The sequence below is a fragment of the Myotis myotis genome, unplaced genomic scaffold, assembly GCF_014108235.1.
Source record: "Myotis myotis isolate mMyoMyo1 unplaced genomic scaffold, mMyoMyo1.p scaffold_m19_p_6, whole genome shotgun sequence".
Lineage (NCBI taxonomy): Eukaryota > Metazoa > Chordata > Mammalia > Chiroptera > Vespertilionidae > Myotis > Myotis myotis.
Window position 1 is genome coordinate 76,116,379 of NW_023416368.1, and position 17,743 is coordinate 76,134,121.

Genomic DNA, 17,743 nt, shown 5'->3' on the forward strand with positions numbered 1-17,743 from the left:
AGTCTTCATTCTCTGTGCTGGAACCCTCCTTTTTCTTCCCTTCTGTGTTTCTTTCTTTTACAAGTTCCTTATATCCCTCAGCACTTCCCACCCTCTGGCAACTTACCAGGTCTTCTCCAAACAGATAGGAATCTCTGTGGAGGGTTCTTCTCCCTCCAAGGCACTTCGGATGAAAGTAACCAGGGGTTAGTAGGTTTGGTACCTACTAAGTCTAAACACACATACACCCTCTGCCACAGTCATTCCACTCTTGGGGACATACAGTAGAGAGATGAGTGTCTACCCAAGACATGTACAGAAATGTTCACAGCAGCTTTATTCATAACAACCAAAAGCTGGAAACAACCAAATGCCCACCAACAACAAAATGGATAAAGTGATTTACCACATAATGGAATGCTGCACAGCAAAAATAAGGAATGAATTATTATATATATAGAACACTACACATGGATGAATCTCAAAGGCAATGATGAAAAAAGAAGCCAAACACACAAATCCCTATCTTTCTATCTATTTCTCCATATGTACAAGTCAAACAGGCAAAGCTAATTTATAGTGATGGAGACTGGAAAAGTGGTTACCTTTGAGGAAGGGGAAATACTGACCGGGAGAGAGCATAAGGGATCCTATCTTACATGGTTTGCAGTGCCCTGGATGGTGTGGCTCAGTTAGTTGGATGTTGTCCCATGCACCGAGAGGTTGCTGGTTCAATTCCAGGCAGGGCACATGCCTGAATTGTAGGTTAGATCCCCAGTAGGGGGTGTGCTGATCAATGTTTGCCTCTCTACCTCTCCCTCTCTCTCTAAAGTCAGTAAAAGCATATTAAATGTGTATATATATATATATATATATATATATATGGTTTGCAGTTATATGGTCCTGATATACATGTAAAAAGTTGTCAAGATTAATGCACTTTATGTAAGTTATACCTCAATTAAAACATCAGAAAATATATTAAAATTTAATAAAGTAACCCATGTGTTACCACAAATTCCAAAACAGGAAACAAGCTGTGCTCCCCACTACTTCCCACATTTTAATTCGTCTGCCTCCTCTGTGTCGGTGCCAGGATGGCATATGATGGTGCTGTGAGCATATGATGTGAGGAAATGTGCAAAGCAAGCAGACAGCACGGCAGATGGAGGCATACTCACCTTGCGAGATGAAGCAGTCCAGACCTTCCTTTTGCGGCTTTCTCAGATGTGCATCTGGAAGATGAGCGTATGCCCTGTGATAGACGGTGGAATAAACAGTTTCTCCCCGACTTCACCCTCACATTCAACCTCAGAGTCAAGGGACATTCTCCCTTAAAGCTCCAACATCCATGCTCTCATTTTTCCCGGTTTCATTCGCCAAGAGCATGTGGTACAGTACCCATCATGCCTCTGTTCTCTCCCTTTCCCTCTTCATCACCTATTTTATCCTCTTCACACATCATTCTCCATGTTCTCCTTGTTATGTTTCTGCTTTTTCTACCTCTCTGTGATTCCCTGTCCCTCCCCAATCTTCTCACTCATTTCTTTCAGTGAGAAGGGTTTGTACATTCAGTGAGAATGTACAAGAAGGGTTTTCTATAGCATTCTGAATTATTTAATTTTTAAAAGGAACTTGGAAAAAGCTAGCTTTTGTTGTAGAAAACACTTTTCCCATTAAGGTAAACGCATGTGTACATTATTACATAGAAATTTGATCTTCAGACAACATGGCTGTCACTCTAAAAATTAAAAAAAAAACCCAAGCCTGTTGAAATTGTAATATGTTGGGCTTGCTGATTTCTCCTCAGGAAAACCATTTCCAGAAACACTGTTCTTAAGTTCTGAATAGATTTACTCAAAGTGAAAGTCACACCAAATTTTTAAATGACCTCACTTCATATGCACATTAACTTACAGAATGCCTAATAGTAGAAAGGCAGTTATGGGCGATTTGTTTCATTGATACTTTATGACCCACAGAGAGAGGAGTGGGAGGGGGTGTGGGTGGACGGAGGACTGAAGCTTCCCTGGGGGAGGGCCAGACTGACAAATGAAAGGAATGTGTGTAGAGAGACTAGGCAAGTGGGGCAGATGAAGCCAGGGCTGGAACGCAGGAGGCTGCCCATTGCCTCACATTCAATCCCATAGTCCTTTTTATTTTTATTTACAGATCCTGCCTCAGGTTTATTTGTACAAATCGCACAGGAGGCCACACCAGTCCTTCCCTTCTCACATTAGCAGGCAGAGGCCTCTACTCTAGAGCCTTCGTGGGGCCCTGGTCATCTTTGGGAGCCAGAGCCTGAGCTGGAGCCGAGGTGCAGCTGCAGCTTGGGTCTTGGTTTGAGCCTGGCCTTGGCCCTTTGGCCAGCAGGGCCTGAGAGCCTTGGGCATGTGGGCACAAGCACACTTCCCATGCTTGGGGTGAATGATGTTGGCAAGTTGATTGAACTGACGGCTGGCGGCTGCCCTTTGGGATCTTGGGCTTGACCTCCTTGGGCTTCATGAGGGCCTTGACACCTCAGCATGTGCGCTCATGGCCTTGGCGTTGTTGGCCTGCATCTTCTTCTGGCCCTTCTTGTGCTTCTTGGCAAAGTGCATGTTCCTCAGGAACTTGGGGTCCACTCCATTAAGAGACTTGCATTTTTGTGCTGAGATTTTCTTTCTTTTTTTTATTTTTATTAAATATATGTTTACTGATTTCAGACAGGAAGGGAGAGGGAGAGAGAGATAGAAACATCAATGACAGAGAGTCATTGATTGGCTGCCTCCTGCATGCCCCCTTCTGGGGACAGAACCTGCAACCCAGGCATGTGCCGGAATCGAACCTGGGACCCTTCAGTCCTCAGGCCGACACTCTATGCACTGAGCCAAACCAGCTAGGGCCAGAGGGTTTCTTGATACCATTTCTGTGCCATTTTCAGAACTGATTGTGCGTGGTGTGTTTCTTGGACTTGGTTGTGTTTGCATCCAAGCCAGCAGCTCCTAAAGCACCTGGGACCTGAAGAGCTCAAACTCTCAGTCTGTAACTACCTGTCACTACTGGGAAGTGAGGCATGACGTGGAGGGTCAGGCTGCAGGGAGGAAGGAAAGGGTGCTCTCGTGGCAGCGGCTCGGCCTTTCCTCTGCTGTCAGGAAGAATTCAGCCCTATCTTTAACAGTGCACACCAACTCACCAAACCAGAATCGCATGTGACCCTCCCCCACACTAAAGAAGGCCATCTACAAGGGAGGCTGGGGGCAGCGGAAATGTAATTCTACCCCACCTCCAGCAGCCCATCAACTAGTATTTCTTACACCTATTTACTCCACTTCTCCCCACAAGAAGTGCTGGGAACAGAACATTCTCCCTCTCACATTTCCAGCAAGGTATGGGCACTCTATAGAGACTGGTGTCTAGGCAACTACAACGGCCCTGCCTTTGTTTGATTCAGCCCTGTGGGGAGCTACTGCTATTATTTAGACAATCCACAATAGGAATACTGAAAAAAAAAATCATGCCATTTAACCTGATTCTCAGTTCCAAAATCTTCAAAATTAGGTATGATAATGCCTACCAGCAGGGCTGTTTTGAGGGCTAAGTGAGATACAGTGCCAGGCTTATGGTAGGTTCTCAGTAAACATTGGTTCCTTCCTACTCCCGTCCCACATCCCTTAAAAAAAGATGAGTTGGGCCCTAACCGGTTTGGCTCAGTGGATAGAGCATCGGCCTGCGGACTGAAAGGTCCCAGGTTTGATTCTGGTCAAGGGCATGCATCTTGGTTTTGGGCACATCCCCAGTAGGGGGTATGCAGGAGGCAGCTGATCGATGTTTCTCTCTCATCGATGTTTCTAACTCACTATCCCTCTCCCTTCCTCTCTGTAAAAAATCAATAAACTATATTTTTTTAAAAAAAGATGAGTTGGTAAGTTTATTTCCTCTAGACTACTTGGCCAGCAACCAAGATATACTGCCCATGTGGGCAGGGCTAACTTGGTTCAGGCATGCTGACCCATCTGTCACTACCCATTCTATCAGGTTTGTGACAATTTGGCACAGCTGGTTTGATGTAGGAGCATTTTGATATGGCTTGAAACATCATTTTTTTTTTAACCATAAGAAACATTACTAAATACTGTGAGGAACAGTTTTAGGTGCAGAAAGGCTGAATCTCATTTCTGAATCCTGGATATAGGGCACTTACAGAGTGAGCTAAACTAATGGTGGAGGCAGAGGCTAGAAACAGGAATTCGCGGACAGGCATTCACACCAATTTTACTTGGATCTCTTTAATCCTCACCCAAGGATATTTTTCCCATTGATTTTTAGAGTGAAAGGGAGAGGAGGGAGAGAGGGAGGGAGAGAAAGAGAAAGAGAGAGAGAGAGAGAGAGAGAGAGAGAGAGAGAGAGAGAGAGAGAGAGAGAGAGATTGGTTGCCTCCCACATGCACCCTGACCAAAGCCAGGGATCGAACCTGCAACCCAGGTACATTCCCTTGACTGGGAATCCAACGGGTGACTCTGAGGTCCGAAGGCTGCACTCTCATCACTGAGCCAAACCAGACAGGGCTTAAATGGATCTTAAGGGCGGGATTATGCCAAGATTTTTAGACCAAAGATTCCAAATCCCAAGTTCTCAGGAGCAGTTTTATATCTCAAATAGAATTCTGTCAAAGAAGAGAGATGTCTGAGAAAGGCTGAGGGACATACGTGAGGGTGGAGAGCCCGTGAAAGAGAAGGAAGGCCATGTGGTCAGCAGACTCAGGGGCTCTTATCTGGGGAAGGAGAGAAGGGCTGAAATCGAGACCGATGAAAACGTATGAGGGTGGGGAGAGTATGTGGGACAGAGAGGGGAGGAGAGAGGGTGGGGAGATGTGACGGTGACGAGAAACCTAAGGAGGGTGGAGGTGACTAGGTTTGAAGAAAGGGGAGAGTGTTTGGGGGTAGAGAAATGGAGAAAACATGTGAAACGTGAAATGAAGGAGAAGAGATTTTAGTTTATGGCATAAAAACTGCCCTTAGACAAACAAAGAGGCTCCCTCAACTTGGGCTATCACTTCACTTAATCTCTGAATGTCAAGGTAACATTTTGCAAATGGCTGTAGGTAAGAGGGGAAATGCTTCACTAGAGACCATGCCCCTGGGGCCCAGGTTTCTCTTTTCTCTCCCCATATGTACCGAACACAGTGACAGTGCAAGTACTCAGCTAGTGATACAGGTGCAGATGCATACCACCCAAGAGCCATTCTCAGATTTAATATCTTTGACTCTGTGAGCTGCCCTTGGGGATCATTCCTGACAGGGATGATCAGTCCCTTCATCAGAGGGTAATTGTTAAGAATAGATAAGACTGCTATTACTCTATATACCCTTATTTACTTGCCTATAAACTTCAGAAGCAAATCTCTTAAGTATTGAACTGATGATCTATAAAACTATATCTCAAATGAAGCTGTGAATTGAGAATTTGTGAAGCCTTTGGAATATATTTCTCTTGAATTGGTGATTACAGCTCTGGTGCAAGCAAAATATGGCTATTTCTTTCATGTAGGACCGAAATACCATTTCTTTTTTTAAAACATTTTTTTAAAATATTTTTTTTTTATTGATTTTTTACAGAAAGGAAGGGAGAGGGATAGAGGGTTAGAAACATCGATAGAGGGTTAGAAACATCAATCAGTTGCCTCCTGCACACTCCCTACTCCCGCAACCAAGGTACATGCCCTTGACTGGAATCGAACCTGGGACCCTTCAGTCCGCAGGCCGACGCTCTATCCACTGAGCCAAACTGGCTAGGGCCAGCCTCTGAATCCTGACCCACAGAATCAATGAGCAAATAGAAAGGTGGTTGTGTTAAGCCCCCACATCACCTTCACACTGTAGATACTTTTATTCATATACGTGTTCTTTGTAATGCTGTATTTTGTGGCATGAAGTTCCACTATTATTTACAAATGTAAAGTTTTGTTTGAAAGCATTGCTTTTAATTTCTAGTGTCCTTGCCTTGTTTTCAGGGGGGAAAAAAAGCTATCTGTGGATTTCAGTCTATAAATTCATGACCACCCTCAAAAAAATTTAAAAAACTAAAACCCTATGATGGCAGCATTATGCCAACAAAAATCCTGGAATGTTGGTACATCAGAACATCAAAACATGGGATTGCAATCTATACTCTTGAGTGTCAAAGATCTGCTCTACTTGTTGAGATCAGTAAAGGAGTGTCTCATATTGCTCAGATGACTGTCAGACCTTCCAGTTTGTTTCTGCCTCTCTGCAGCCAACTGTTCTGATAGCCCCGCAAGCTGCTGAAAATGAATCCTGTTCACGGATTCAAATTCCATTAGGTTTCCTGCTTTTCAGCTTACTTTCCTCATCCACACAGTATGCCACCCAAAAATGTGAAACTAGGGAGAGCAATTACGGTTCTTCACTTTTTTCTCATCACACCCTCTTTGAGAAAATGAGGAACTGTAGGGCTTTCCCCATAAAGTGGACATGTTTATGTTATATTCAAGGGATCCATGAACTACAGGTTAAGAACTCCTGGTCCAAACAGGGCTACAGAAAAGTGGAAGCAAAGAGAAAGATGCAGAGAAACAGAAAGGTAGAGAGATGGCTAGAAAGAGCCACAGGGAAGAAAGGGGGCAGCAGAGAGAAAGGCTGACACCAGCTTCCACCCCTTCTCACCCAGACTATGGGCTAAACTTTGAAGATGAGCATTCCTCAGCGCTGTTTAATCTCCCCATCCCATCTTTTCTCTCCTCCAAATGTACTTCACTCAGTAAAAGGGAGCAGTATGGTCTTAAAACTTAATGATACGAACCATCCTAGAGTAACATCAAGAGGAAATCCATGCTGCTGAGCGGTGTTATCTTAGCAAGTCATCCACTTCTCACGGCTCCTGTCTCTCCTAGTTCAAAGAAGGGATCCACATAGCTGAAAACATTTTCAGTCAATACAGTGTCAGCTCAGAAGTTGTCCAGGGGTCAGGGGAAGTCCCAGGTGTCATGGATAGCAGCAGGAGCAAAGGTTGCCACACAACCTGAGGGTTCTCTCCCTTCCAGTACCTGTGGGCTATAGGAGCAGGGAAGGAATGAAAGTAACCTTCCTTTCTGCACTTGTGTATAATGTGGTCTTATGATCAAAGAATGTGCCTATCTATATTGCAACCATCAACCTAAAGTATCTAAATCTGATCTTTGGATCTTTGCTCTAGGCCTCTTCCCTTTCCTTGGAGTGTCAGTTGGGGACAGCCTAGGAAAGCATTTTAAAGTTCAGCTCTACAAATTCCAACTTATTTTCCAACTTAAGTTTTAACTCCAAGTATATACACTTGACTCTAGGGTTTTCATTCTAGAGTTCTTACCAAGAGATGAAGAGCTACAAGATTTCTCTTGTACTGCAGGGGGTTTGAAGCGGGGATAATAAAAGAAATGAAGTTCCTGGATTAGGCCGGCCCCTTTACAGGAAAAGCGACTCCTGACATAATATTCTCAACCTTGTGTTGTTTTCTTAGGGGTTATATTTCCTAAGCATCTGGGGACTGGGGGTAGGAATTGCTCAAAAGAACAGAAGCTTTCATTTGGATGACTTAGTGCAAACAATGACCCCATTCAAGGGATCAGGGTGGGATGGGCAGGGGTAATGCAATTGAAGAAAGGAATAGATCAAGTGTGAAAACTCTGTGCCAAACAGCCTCCACAAGCTTCCTTCCAGCTAATCTGACCCTTTTCAACAAGAAGCATGAACTAAATTGTTGCTTTGATGATCTTCCCACTTTTTTCCACTGAGGTGAACATGGAAGCTGTATGGCATCTATTCATTTGCAGCCCTACAAGAGAAGGCTCTGGGCCAAACATAAATAATGAGCTCCTCCCCTAGAGTCAGTCAACAAGTGATGCTCATTAGTAAAGCTGACTCAAAACTGGCCCATCACCTCCCTAGAGTTGTACTGTGCCCACGAGGGTAGCTAGCAGATGTCTGCATACTTCCCATGTGCCCACCCCATGGCATGAGCAAGCTGCTGCTGAGCAAGGGATTCTGGGGCAAAGGGGAAGACAACTAGAAAAGTATTCAAAACAATTCATCATCCCCTGCTTATTTGTCCATCTGTCATATAGAGGATTTACTTATTGCCTAGGGCTGTGGTTGGCAAACTGTGGCTCTTGAGCCACATGCAGCTCTTTGGCCCCTTGAGTATGGCTCTTCCACAAACCACATGCGGGCGCAAGTACAGTGCGATTGAAACTTCATGGCCCATGCGCAGAAGTCGGTTTTCACCTGCAAATGAATATTTTGAAGAAGTACTGTTGATATTTGGCTCTGTTGACTAATGAGTTTGCTGACCACTGGCTAGGGCAATAAGATGTTTTTCAAAGTGTGGTCCTTGGACCAGAAGCATGAGAATCATGCGTGCTTTTAAATTCAGATTCCTGGGTCCTGCCTCAGACTTATTGAATCTAAATCTCTAATGAGTGGGCCTGAGAATCATTTTTTTTTCCCCATACTATCCTTCCCTCCCCACCCCCAGGTGATTTTTATGCAAAAGAAAATTTGAGAATCTCTGTTCTAGAGGAACACATTCTTCTCTGAAAGTCAGGGGAAGTGGCTTCCTAGCCCCAACTTTCCTTCCAGCTTAGTGAGCTTCTGTTTTATCATGTCTTGGGTTGGATCAGGAGTCACCGAAATATTTTAAGATAATTATAGATTTACATGCAGTTTTTAAGAAATAATACCCATACCCAGTTTCCCTCAATGGTAACATTTTTTGTAACTAGATTAAAATATCAAAACCAAGAAAGAAATTGGCATAAATACAATCCATCTATTTTATTCAGATTTCACCAGTTTTACACTCTCTCATTTGTGTGTGTGTGTAGTTTTGTGCAATTTTATCACTTGTAGATTTGTGTGACCATCACAATTAAGATATAGAATGATTCAGTAATTTCTTTTCTTTCTTTCTATCTTTCTTTTCTTTCTTTCTTTTTAATTCTCATCCGAGGATACTTTTTCCATTGATTTTTAGAGAGAGTGGGAGGAAGGGGGGAGAGAGACGTCCATTGGTCGCCTCCTGCACCCCCAGGGATGAAACCCACAACCCAGGTATGTGCCCTTGACCAGGAATCAAACCTATGACCCTTCTGTACATGGGCCGATGCTCCATCCACTGAGCAACACCAGCCAGGGCTGATTTAGTAATTTTTAAAATGGGAGTTCAATCTAGGTGCTTCAAGGGATGCTGTAGTGAAGAGAGAAAGAGAAGGGTTAGGCTTATGTGGGATTTTAGGCACTTTCTCTTTAAACAGTCTTTATCTGTTTATATACTGAGACTTACTATGCTGATGAAAGAATCCCATAGCTAAAAGCCTTTGGTTTAGTCCAATATTTTCATTTATAGATGAAGAAACTGTATGCACATGTATCTACGTGCTCCAGCACATACACTGATTTATTACTCAATCTAATGATCAACATTGATCTATGAAATTAGATCAACATAAAATAAACTACTCAGAAATTCCCCCCTTCCCTTCAAATGTTAACTCCTTAAAGTTAGCAATATATAACAATAAGTTAGGACCTTTTCCCACCTTAATTGTCAGGAGATACTTTGAGGTTCATTGCCTGGCACATAGTCATCAATCAGTGCCTCCAGGAAATATTGGACTTTCATTGGCAAAGAGTTTGAATAATTGATGAAAATGTATATATACATCTCTTCATTTCCTTTCAATGATTAAAGAGAGATCGTTGTAAAAAAGAATGTCCCATTCTTCTATGATAAACGCCACAGAAGTGTAATGTACAGAATATAGTATATACTGAATTCTTCACTGGTTTTATAGAATCTGGAGAAACGTATTCAGTTCTGTGGAAAATTTTAAGAGGAATATTCACAACTGGAGTCTTTGGAAGGAAACTACTGGGTCTAAAAGGAAGTCATGAGAGAAGAGAAAAATAAGACAGGAATTGGAGAATGGGACATATTTTGCCTAGAGAAAAAATTTGGATGAAACAGCATAGTTTTTCTCAAATGTTTAGAAAATAATACTGTGAAGGAATTACTGGATATTTGTAGGGCAATACCAATGTGTGAAGGTAACAAAGAAATACATTTGTCACTCAATATATGGAAAGCGTTTATATAATAAGCTGCCTCAAAATGGAATGGAAGGCCTTACAGAGTAGTGAGCTTCCTATTACAGAAATCATTCATGCAGAGGCTTATAAAAGATGGTTCTGAAGAACTCCTATACTGGGTTGAAGATTGAACCATATGATTTCTAAGGTATCTTCCAACTAAAAACTGCATGATCCAGGCAAGAAACTCTAATAGTAGTTTAAATCCTGGTCTGCCTTCTTATGCAAACAAAACAAGAAAAACAAAAACACCCAAAAGTGATTTGCTTATGTGAGTAGGCTTTCCTGTTGGGAAATGGATATACTTTAATGTATTCCCCCCCCACCCCCCGCCCCCTTTCATGCTTTAAGGCGAAATGTACTCAGTTCCTTTCCATAGTCAAGTATCTATGTGCTTGTCACTCCTTTTCCAAATCAAGTTTGGGACACCCTTTGAGGACCCACCCATCCTCCATGGTGCGCCATCTTGCACTATGTTTTAGGAAATATCTTATATAGGGGGAAAGGAACATTCTTGTTGACCTACAGATTAGCCAGGTGGGGAGTGTTCTGGGAGGAGAGCTAATGTCTGCTATCTCTTCCGGTGTTGCCGGAGGCTCACAGTAGGGCCATATCCGTTTGTACCAACAAATGCCTTATAGAAGCCATTCAGATATGCCACAGCGGGGAGGAAGGCACAGAGGAGGAGTAAGAAGAGACTTGATGTCCTAAGATGGCGTGAAGAGGCCAGTAGGTAGAAAGCCAGGAACAATGGAAACGAAGTTGTCCTCCTTAGGAATACATGCCAAGCAGAAAGCCCCCGAGAAATCCACCAGCCAACATGATGTTCGTCTTCACAAACAACACGATCTCCTCAGCTTTGCTTTTCACCTCCATAGGGAACTGGGTGCTCCTCTGGCCCTTCAGCTGTTCCTTGGCTTTCTTCATGTCCTTCTCTACTTGCTGCCAGTCAATTTTGATGTACTCAGCATGGTTCGCAAGCTGAAGGAGGAAAAAACCTCCTCCCACAGCTGTTGCAGCCAACTTCCCAACTTTCTGGAATATGAAGCCGGTGCACCAACCAGTGACGCCTCCAATTATCAGCTGGGCGGCCATGCTATACCTTTCAGTTGCGGGTCCAGATTCCTGCCCGAAGAGCTTATGCCACCATTGTTGCTTTTTAGCCAGTTCTGCAAGGTCCAGTGAGTCAAAACGTCCCTGACTGGACACGGATATTCCAGCGAGCTGGTCTCCCGATGACACCCGCGAAGGCTGGTCGCTGGCCTGTGGGTCAGATGTTTCCATTCCCACGGCCGCAGTGGAAGAGGGCGGACCGCGCTGGCGGCTGCTACTTCCCCCGCCCCTACCCATGCGTGCAACTGCGTCACAAGGCTCCCGGGGCTGTATCCAATGGATTCGTGTTTTGCAGCAGATATTCACTGAGCCCCTATTATGTGCCTAGTACTGAGGATACGTGTTAAGTACAGAGGATGTGACAACGTACAGAGATGGGTCTTAACCTGTATTGACAAAGTAAATATGAAAGAGCCATGATACAAGATGGTGTGTGTTTGTCTGCTATGTTCCAGATTGTGAATCCTAGGTTATGAATGAAAAGTGATTTTTACAAGAATATCCTAATTTAAAAGTAGCAGTCTAATAGAGTCTAGAAGGTGATTTTTTAAAAATATTTTATTGATTTCAGAGAGGAAGGGAGGAGAGAGAGAGGGAGAAACATCAATGATGAGAGAGAATAATTGATCAGCTGCCTCCTGCACATCCCCTACTGGGGATGGAGTCTGAAACATGGGCATGTGCCCCAACCTGAATCTAACCATGACCTCCTGGTTCATAGGTCAAGGCTCAACCACTGAGCCACGCTAGTTCGGCTAGAAGATGATTTAAAAAAATATTCAATCAGGTACTAATGACAAAACAGAGAACAAATTATTTTACTTTATTAAAAATTTCCAGTTTATAACCAAAATATACAACCACTACATTTAAAATCAGTTTGTACACTCACAGTTAAAGTGCTAAGTAAAAACATTTACAAAAACTGACAGTAGTCTACTGTAAACAAAATAAATCTACAAGAGCAGAGTGCAAAGCACATCCAGCTAATGTAAAAATACAGTTCATGCTCTAATCAAGTGCACTTGCCCTATACACATCTCAACAATAGTAACTTTCCCACTCACTTGGAAATGAACAATTTTCAATACACAAAAGAGAAACATGAAGAACTAATGCCACAAAATACATGTCTTTAGCATAAACACTTTCTATCTAGATGTTTATATGATAAAGCAAGATTAAAATTTTAGAATTGCCTTGTCAATCTAATTCAAAACAGGGTTTGGAAACTAAATTGCTAACTGCCAGCTATTTAAAAATAATAGGTTTAAAAGGAAAATAATGAAAAAAGGAATAACTTTTCTACCTTTATATCTCTTGAAAAAAGAGAAGGTGGTAGTCATTCTTGATAACAGTAAAATGAAGACTTTTTTTTTTTTTTTACAAGAATGGACAGTGTTCACCTGTAAATTTAATATCAATGAATAGAGCTAGAAGATAGGTCAAGACTGAAACACAGGCCATCTCAGGAGAATAGTGTGGATGATGGATACCTAGGATGCTCTGGACACAACCTTAAACTGAAAAAAAAAAATAGGATCAGCATGGCACTGACATCATAGAACCCATAATTACAAGTGACTAGTTCCCTTCCTCAAGGTCACTGAAAATATACAGCACTTTCAGACATTTCATGGGTTTGGTGAAAGAGGGGCAGATTCCTAAGTTCGGTCATTTAATATCTCTTGCCTCACAATAGTCCCATCAACACTGAGATTATTTTCACTTTTGTCTTAAGACTTAATATTCTATTAACTGATAGTAATTTGCACTGGCACTAATGTATTTGTTCTATTTATTTATTTTAAATCTTTATTGTTGAATAATGTGTTTGTTCTTAAATACAGATTTCTTTTTAAGACAGAGGTAAAAGGGCTACAGTCACCAATACTTTAATGTTAATAAGTTAAAGCAAATTTCTTTCTTCCTAACACTTGAGATGTTATACTTTGGAAGTATCGATAAGGAAGACTGGAGATAAAAGGCAGCCCTGTCCATGTGGCTTAGTGGTTGAGCGTTAACCAGGAGGTCATGGTTCGACTCCCGGTCAGGGCACATGCCTGGGTTGCAGGCTCGGTCCCTAATAGGGGGTGTGCAGGAGGCAACCAATCGACTATTTCTCATCATTGATGTTTCTATCCCTCTTTCCATCTCCCTTCCTGTCTCTGAAATCAATAAAAACATAAAAAAAAAAAGGCAGATAGTAATATCTTGGGGAATGTAAAGGAGAGGGTATGTACTTGGGCAAGACTCATGGTATCAACTAAGAAGAAATATACCAAGAAGTTATTAAGAGGTCAAAATAAGCTTTCTCCACTATAAAAGTTTATCCAAAACCAAGACACCAAGATACTGGAATGTACTAGATCAACTCTTGTTAGCTAACCTGTTACCCTTATTATTCAAGATATTATTTATATGAGGAGCTGTAACAACATATGAATTTGGAACGACTCAATTTACAACCTTTTAGATCACAGCTGTAACTAAAATTGGGGATTTCATGTGTAGAAGAAGCTTCATATTTTTATACTCACTTTTATTCTTATCACTTGAAATCTACATATATAAAAGCCTAAGCAACTGTTTGACTGGTAGCTAGATGTGCACTGACCACCAGGGGGCAGATGCTCCAACTGGTAGGTTAGCTTGCTGCTGGGGTCCAGCCGATTAGGACTGGGCAAGACGAGCCGGACACACCCTGGAGCCCTCCCGCTGACCCTCCACAGCCCCGATTGTGCATGGGTGGGGTCCCTCGGCCTGGTCTGTGCCCTCTTGCAATCCGGGACCCCTCGGGGGATGTCGGAGAGCCGGTTTCAGCCTGATCCCTGCAGGCCAGACCAAGGGACCCCACTGGTGCACTGGGCCTCTAGTATAGGTATAAAAATCTTTAAATGGCATTTTGAGGGAAACTTGTTGGCTATATAACATAGTAGTTTTATCTCCAAATGCCTACCAAGAAGATAAAATTCTATAATTAGCAAAATTTGAGTCCATATTAGATATGAGGTGGGGGAGTCTTTTTGCCTTTAAGTGATATTTACAGACTAATCCTTTATATATGACAATATCTAAGGTTATGAAAGAACTATACATTGACTTAATGTGTAGAGAAAGTGTACAGAAAGTGAAATAACCAATAACTATTAACTGTAGACACATAAATTTATATAATCTCCCAATTTCACTATCAGATTAAAGTACAGCAAAATTAGTATTTTATTAATTAAAAATGTTTAAATGAGAAGAAACAGCTTTATAGCTTTTTTAATTAATAAAAAATAAGACAATTCAATAGATTTTCAGTGTCAAATTAACTTTTCTTTTTATGGCTGGGGGAGGGTGGTGATATCTTTATCATGCCAAAATAAACTTCAATGAAAACAAGAAAACTCTCAAAAATAAATTTTGGCATCTATGTAATAAAAGCCTAAGAGACCATTAAGGCCAGTCGCTATGATGCACACTGACCACCAAGGGACAGACGTTCAATGCAGGAGCTGCCCCCTGGTGGTCAGTGTGCTCCCACTGGGCTCACAGGTGGTGAGCGCAGTGGTGGTGGCGGAAGCCTCTCCCTCCTCCACAGCAGTGCTAAGGAAGGAGCAGCGAGCCAAGTAGTAAAGAAACAGCAAGCAGGCGGGCAGTAAGGAGCAAGAGGTCCCAGACTGCGAGAGGGCACAGGCTGGGCTGAGGTGCATGAATTTCATGCACCGGGCCTCTAGTTTGAAAATAAAAGCAAGCAAGTTGTTTGAAGCTGGTATTAAAGATGTATGAAATGGGATTATTCTAGTGAAGTAAAAAAAAGATAAAGAATTCAATTTACTCTGATAACTCACAGCTAAGGTAGAAATAGCACCTGATAACAAGAGAACTTCCAGACTAATATTTTTATATCAGAGTCCTTTTTATGATTAAAAAAATAATTTTAAGCTCACATATAAATAAAATACATTATTTTCCAGTACATCATTTTCACCTCAACTCAATGTAAAGAACTACTGTGTTGTTCTTTTATTTCCTATTAAATGTTTCTGCTCACCAGAGTAGTTTGGGGGGAAACTAACTGAGGCAGGAATAAGGGAGTGAAGGAAGACATTTATAAATTTTCTTTTCAAAACTGGGGAGGGGAAAAGTACAGAAATAGAAAAACTGTGGATGACCAATATAAATTAAATCATTCTGGGATTATCTGCTTTATGTTATAGAATATTCCATTATCAAAACCCAGAAAATATTCAAAGAAATGTTTGGGCATCAGGTTCAAGTTTAACAAATGTAATCAAACATGCAGAGCCAGATATTTGAAAATGAAGATTAATTTTTAAACAGGCAATCAAAATAACATTGTAATATAGGCATTGTAATATAGGCAAGTAACATAGGCATGAGAGCAGCTGGGAAATCTGATTGAATTTCTGGAAGCCAGGAGAGCTGCCTGATTCAGTGATCTGACCAAGGCACAGAACTATATAACCAAAGAAATCACACCAGAACAGTTCACCTTCCTATATCAACTTTCCATTATTCTTTTCTACCCATCAGACCACAAACCCAATTATCAGACCCAATAATTACCAAATAAATAGACCAAAGTGTTCAAGAGATTGATATGAGCGAATGCAGACAATTAGAGCAAAGACAATGATCTTTAAAAGTAACAGAAATCTCCTTGGCCTGGTTCTCAGAAAACACAATCTAAAAAAGAGAATTCTGCAGAGAGATGAACTGATGGAATTGCTACATTTTATCAGACAGCTAAAGAGGCTTTATGGAAACATATGCACAGCCAGAAAAAAATTAAAATTATTTTTAACAAATCACATTTATCTCTAATAATATTTTAAAGCAGGATATATACATGTTCATGGCAATCTAGCAACTGTATTCCCTCAATGAATCTAAGAATACAACTTAAGAATAATTATTGAACAGAAAAGTTTCGATCTACTCTGAAATTCCTTTTACATTTTATAATTATTTTAATGTTGGTAAAACCCGATAGCTTTTTTCTTTTGTTAATCCTCACCCGAGGATATTTTTTCCATTAATTAAAAAAAATACTTTTAGTGATTTCAGAGAAGAAGGGAGAGGGAGAGATAGAAACATCAATGAGAGAAAATCATTAATTGGCTGCCTCCTGCACACCCTACATTAGGAATCAAGCCTGAACTGTGACCTCCTGGTTCATAGATTGATGCTTAACCGCTGCTGCAAACTGGCAAGGGCCCCGATAGCTTTTTAATTGGCTATATGAGCCAGTATTATCACTGCGTGGTTTATTCAAAGTTTAGGCTAACTAGCTATATTCATATTTAAGAGAACAAAAACCACATTTTATATGTCAGTTTTTCTGTATGTAAATTTGAGGTGCTTATATTGGTGCTTTAGGAGAATTTTTATTTTTATTTTTATTTATATATTGAGAATTTTAAATAAAGCTTACATGTAAGCTTTCTTTCACTTTTGTTATTGGTAATACAATTTTCCTCCTTTAAAATTACTTAAAATCATGAATGGGAAACAAAGTAACATATCTGAATCCTATCAATTTAAGAATAAATTGCATTAACAGTACAGGTTAATCTAGTAAATATAGTTCATGGGGGGAAAAAAGCAAGCCCAGATAATGATTATAAAATGGTCAAGAAACAACCATATTAAAGACAGGTGGAATTTGAGACTACCTAATCTAATGGCCTTGTTTCTTTCATTTACAAATGAGAAAACCAATCTAAGAGGTAAAACTCCAAAGCTACACAGTTTATTTGAAGAGAGACAAACCTAAAAATCAAGTTGCCTGACTCAAAATTCAGTGGTACTCAAAAATAACATAATGCCTTTTTACTAAGCATTTAAAATACTGCCAATTTAGAAAACAGAAATTATTTAACTCAATATAGTTTTATTCTAAACAAGTACAACACAAAAAAATAGTTGCAAGTTAGTAATATAAACAAGCTGACTTATATAACAAAAACCCCAGGTCAAGTAAAAATAATAATGTAGTTCACCCTATTGCAGGAAATATGATGAAATAAAAGCTTGAAAAATATCAGTGTTATAAATAGTAACTAGGGGCCCAGTGCACAAATTCGTGCACCTTGAAAGGAAGTGGGTCCCAAGGCTGTGGTGGGCACGGGGGGGGGGGGGTGTCTCGGCCCATCCTCCATGCCCCTGCCCAGCCCCTCCTGCCGCCCTGCTCCTGCCGCCACCACTCCCATGCGCTGACGGCACCAGCCCCAGTTGCTTTGCGCCATCAGCGGGTGCGAGTGGCAGCTGCTGCCCCGATCACCCCTCAGGAGCAGGGGGAGGTGGAGAAGCCCTCAGGTGTGATCGGGGCCAGCAGCTGCCGCCTGCACCTGCTGACAGCACTGAGCGATTGAGGCTGGCACTGGGCACTGGCAGCAGGTGCGAGCAGTGGCTCTGGTGCTGGCAGCAGGTGCAAGCACCTGGCGGGACCATGGCACACAGGAGCAAAGAATTTTCAGTAACTACCAGAGGCTCGCCCCAATGACAGTGACCGGTGC

General features: G+C 41.6%; 1 protein-coding gene and 1 pseudogene across 1 annotated transcript; both read right to left on the reverse strand.

Annotated features, from left to right (window-relative positions):
* Positions 1 to 2,232: 2,232 nt before the first annotated feature.
* Positions 2,233 to 10,565, reverse strand: LOC118658510 (annotated as a pseudogene).
* Positions 10,566 to 10,871: 306 nt separating this feature from the next.
* Positions 10,872 to 11,450, reverse strand: LOC118658511 (FUN14 domain-containing protein 2-like). Its single transcript, XM_036314034.1, has one exon. The coding sequence runs from the start codon at positions 11,448 to 11,450 to the stop codon at positions 10,872 to 10,874; it is 579 nt and encodes a 192-aa protein (XP_036169927.1).
* Positions 11,451 to 17,743: the final 6,293 nt, after the last annotated feature.

What these genes read in the sequence shown, in the direction of transcription:
- LOC118658511 (XM_036314034.1), bottom strand. Translation starts at nt 11,450, where the DNA reads ATGGGTAGGGGCGGGGGAAGTAGCAGCCGCCAGCGCGGTCCGCCCTCT.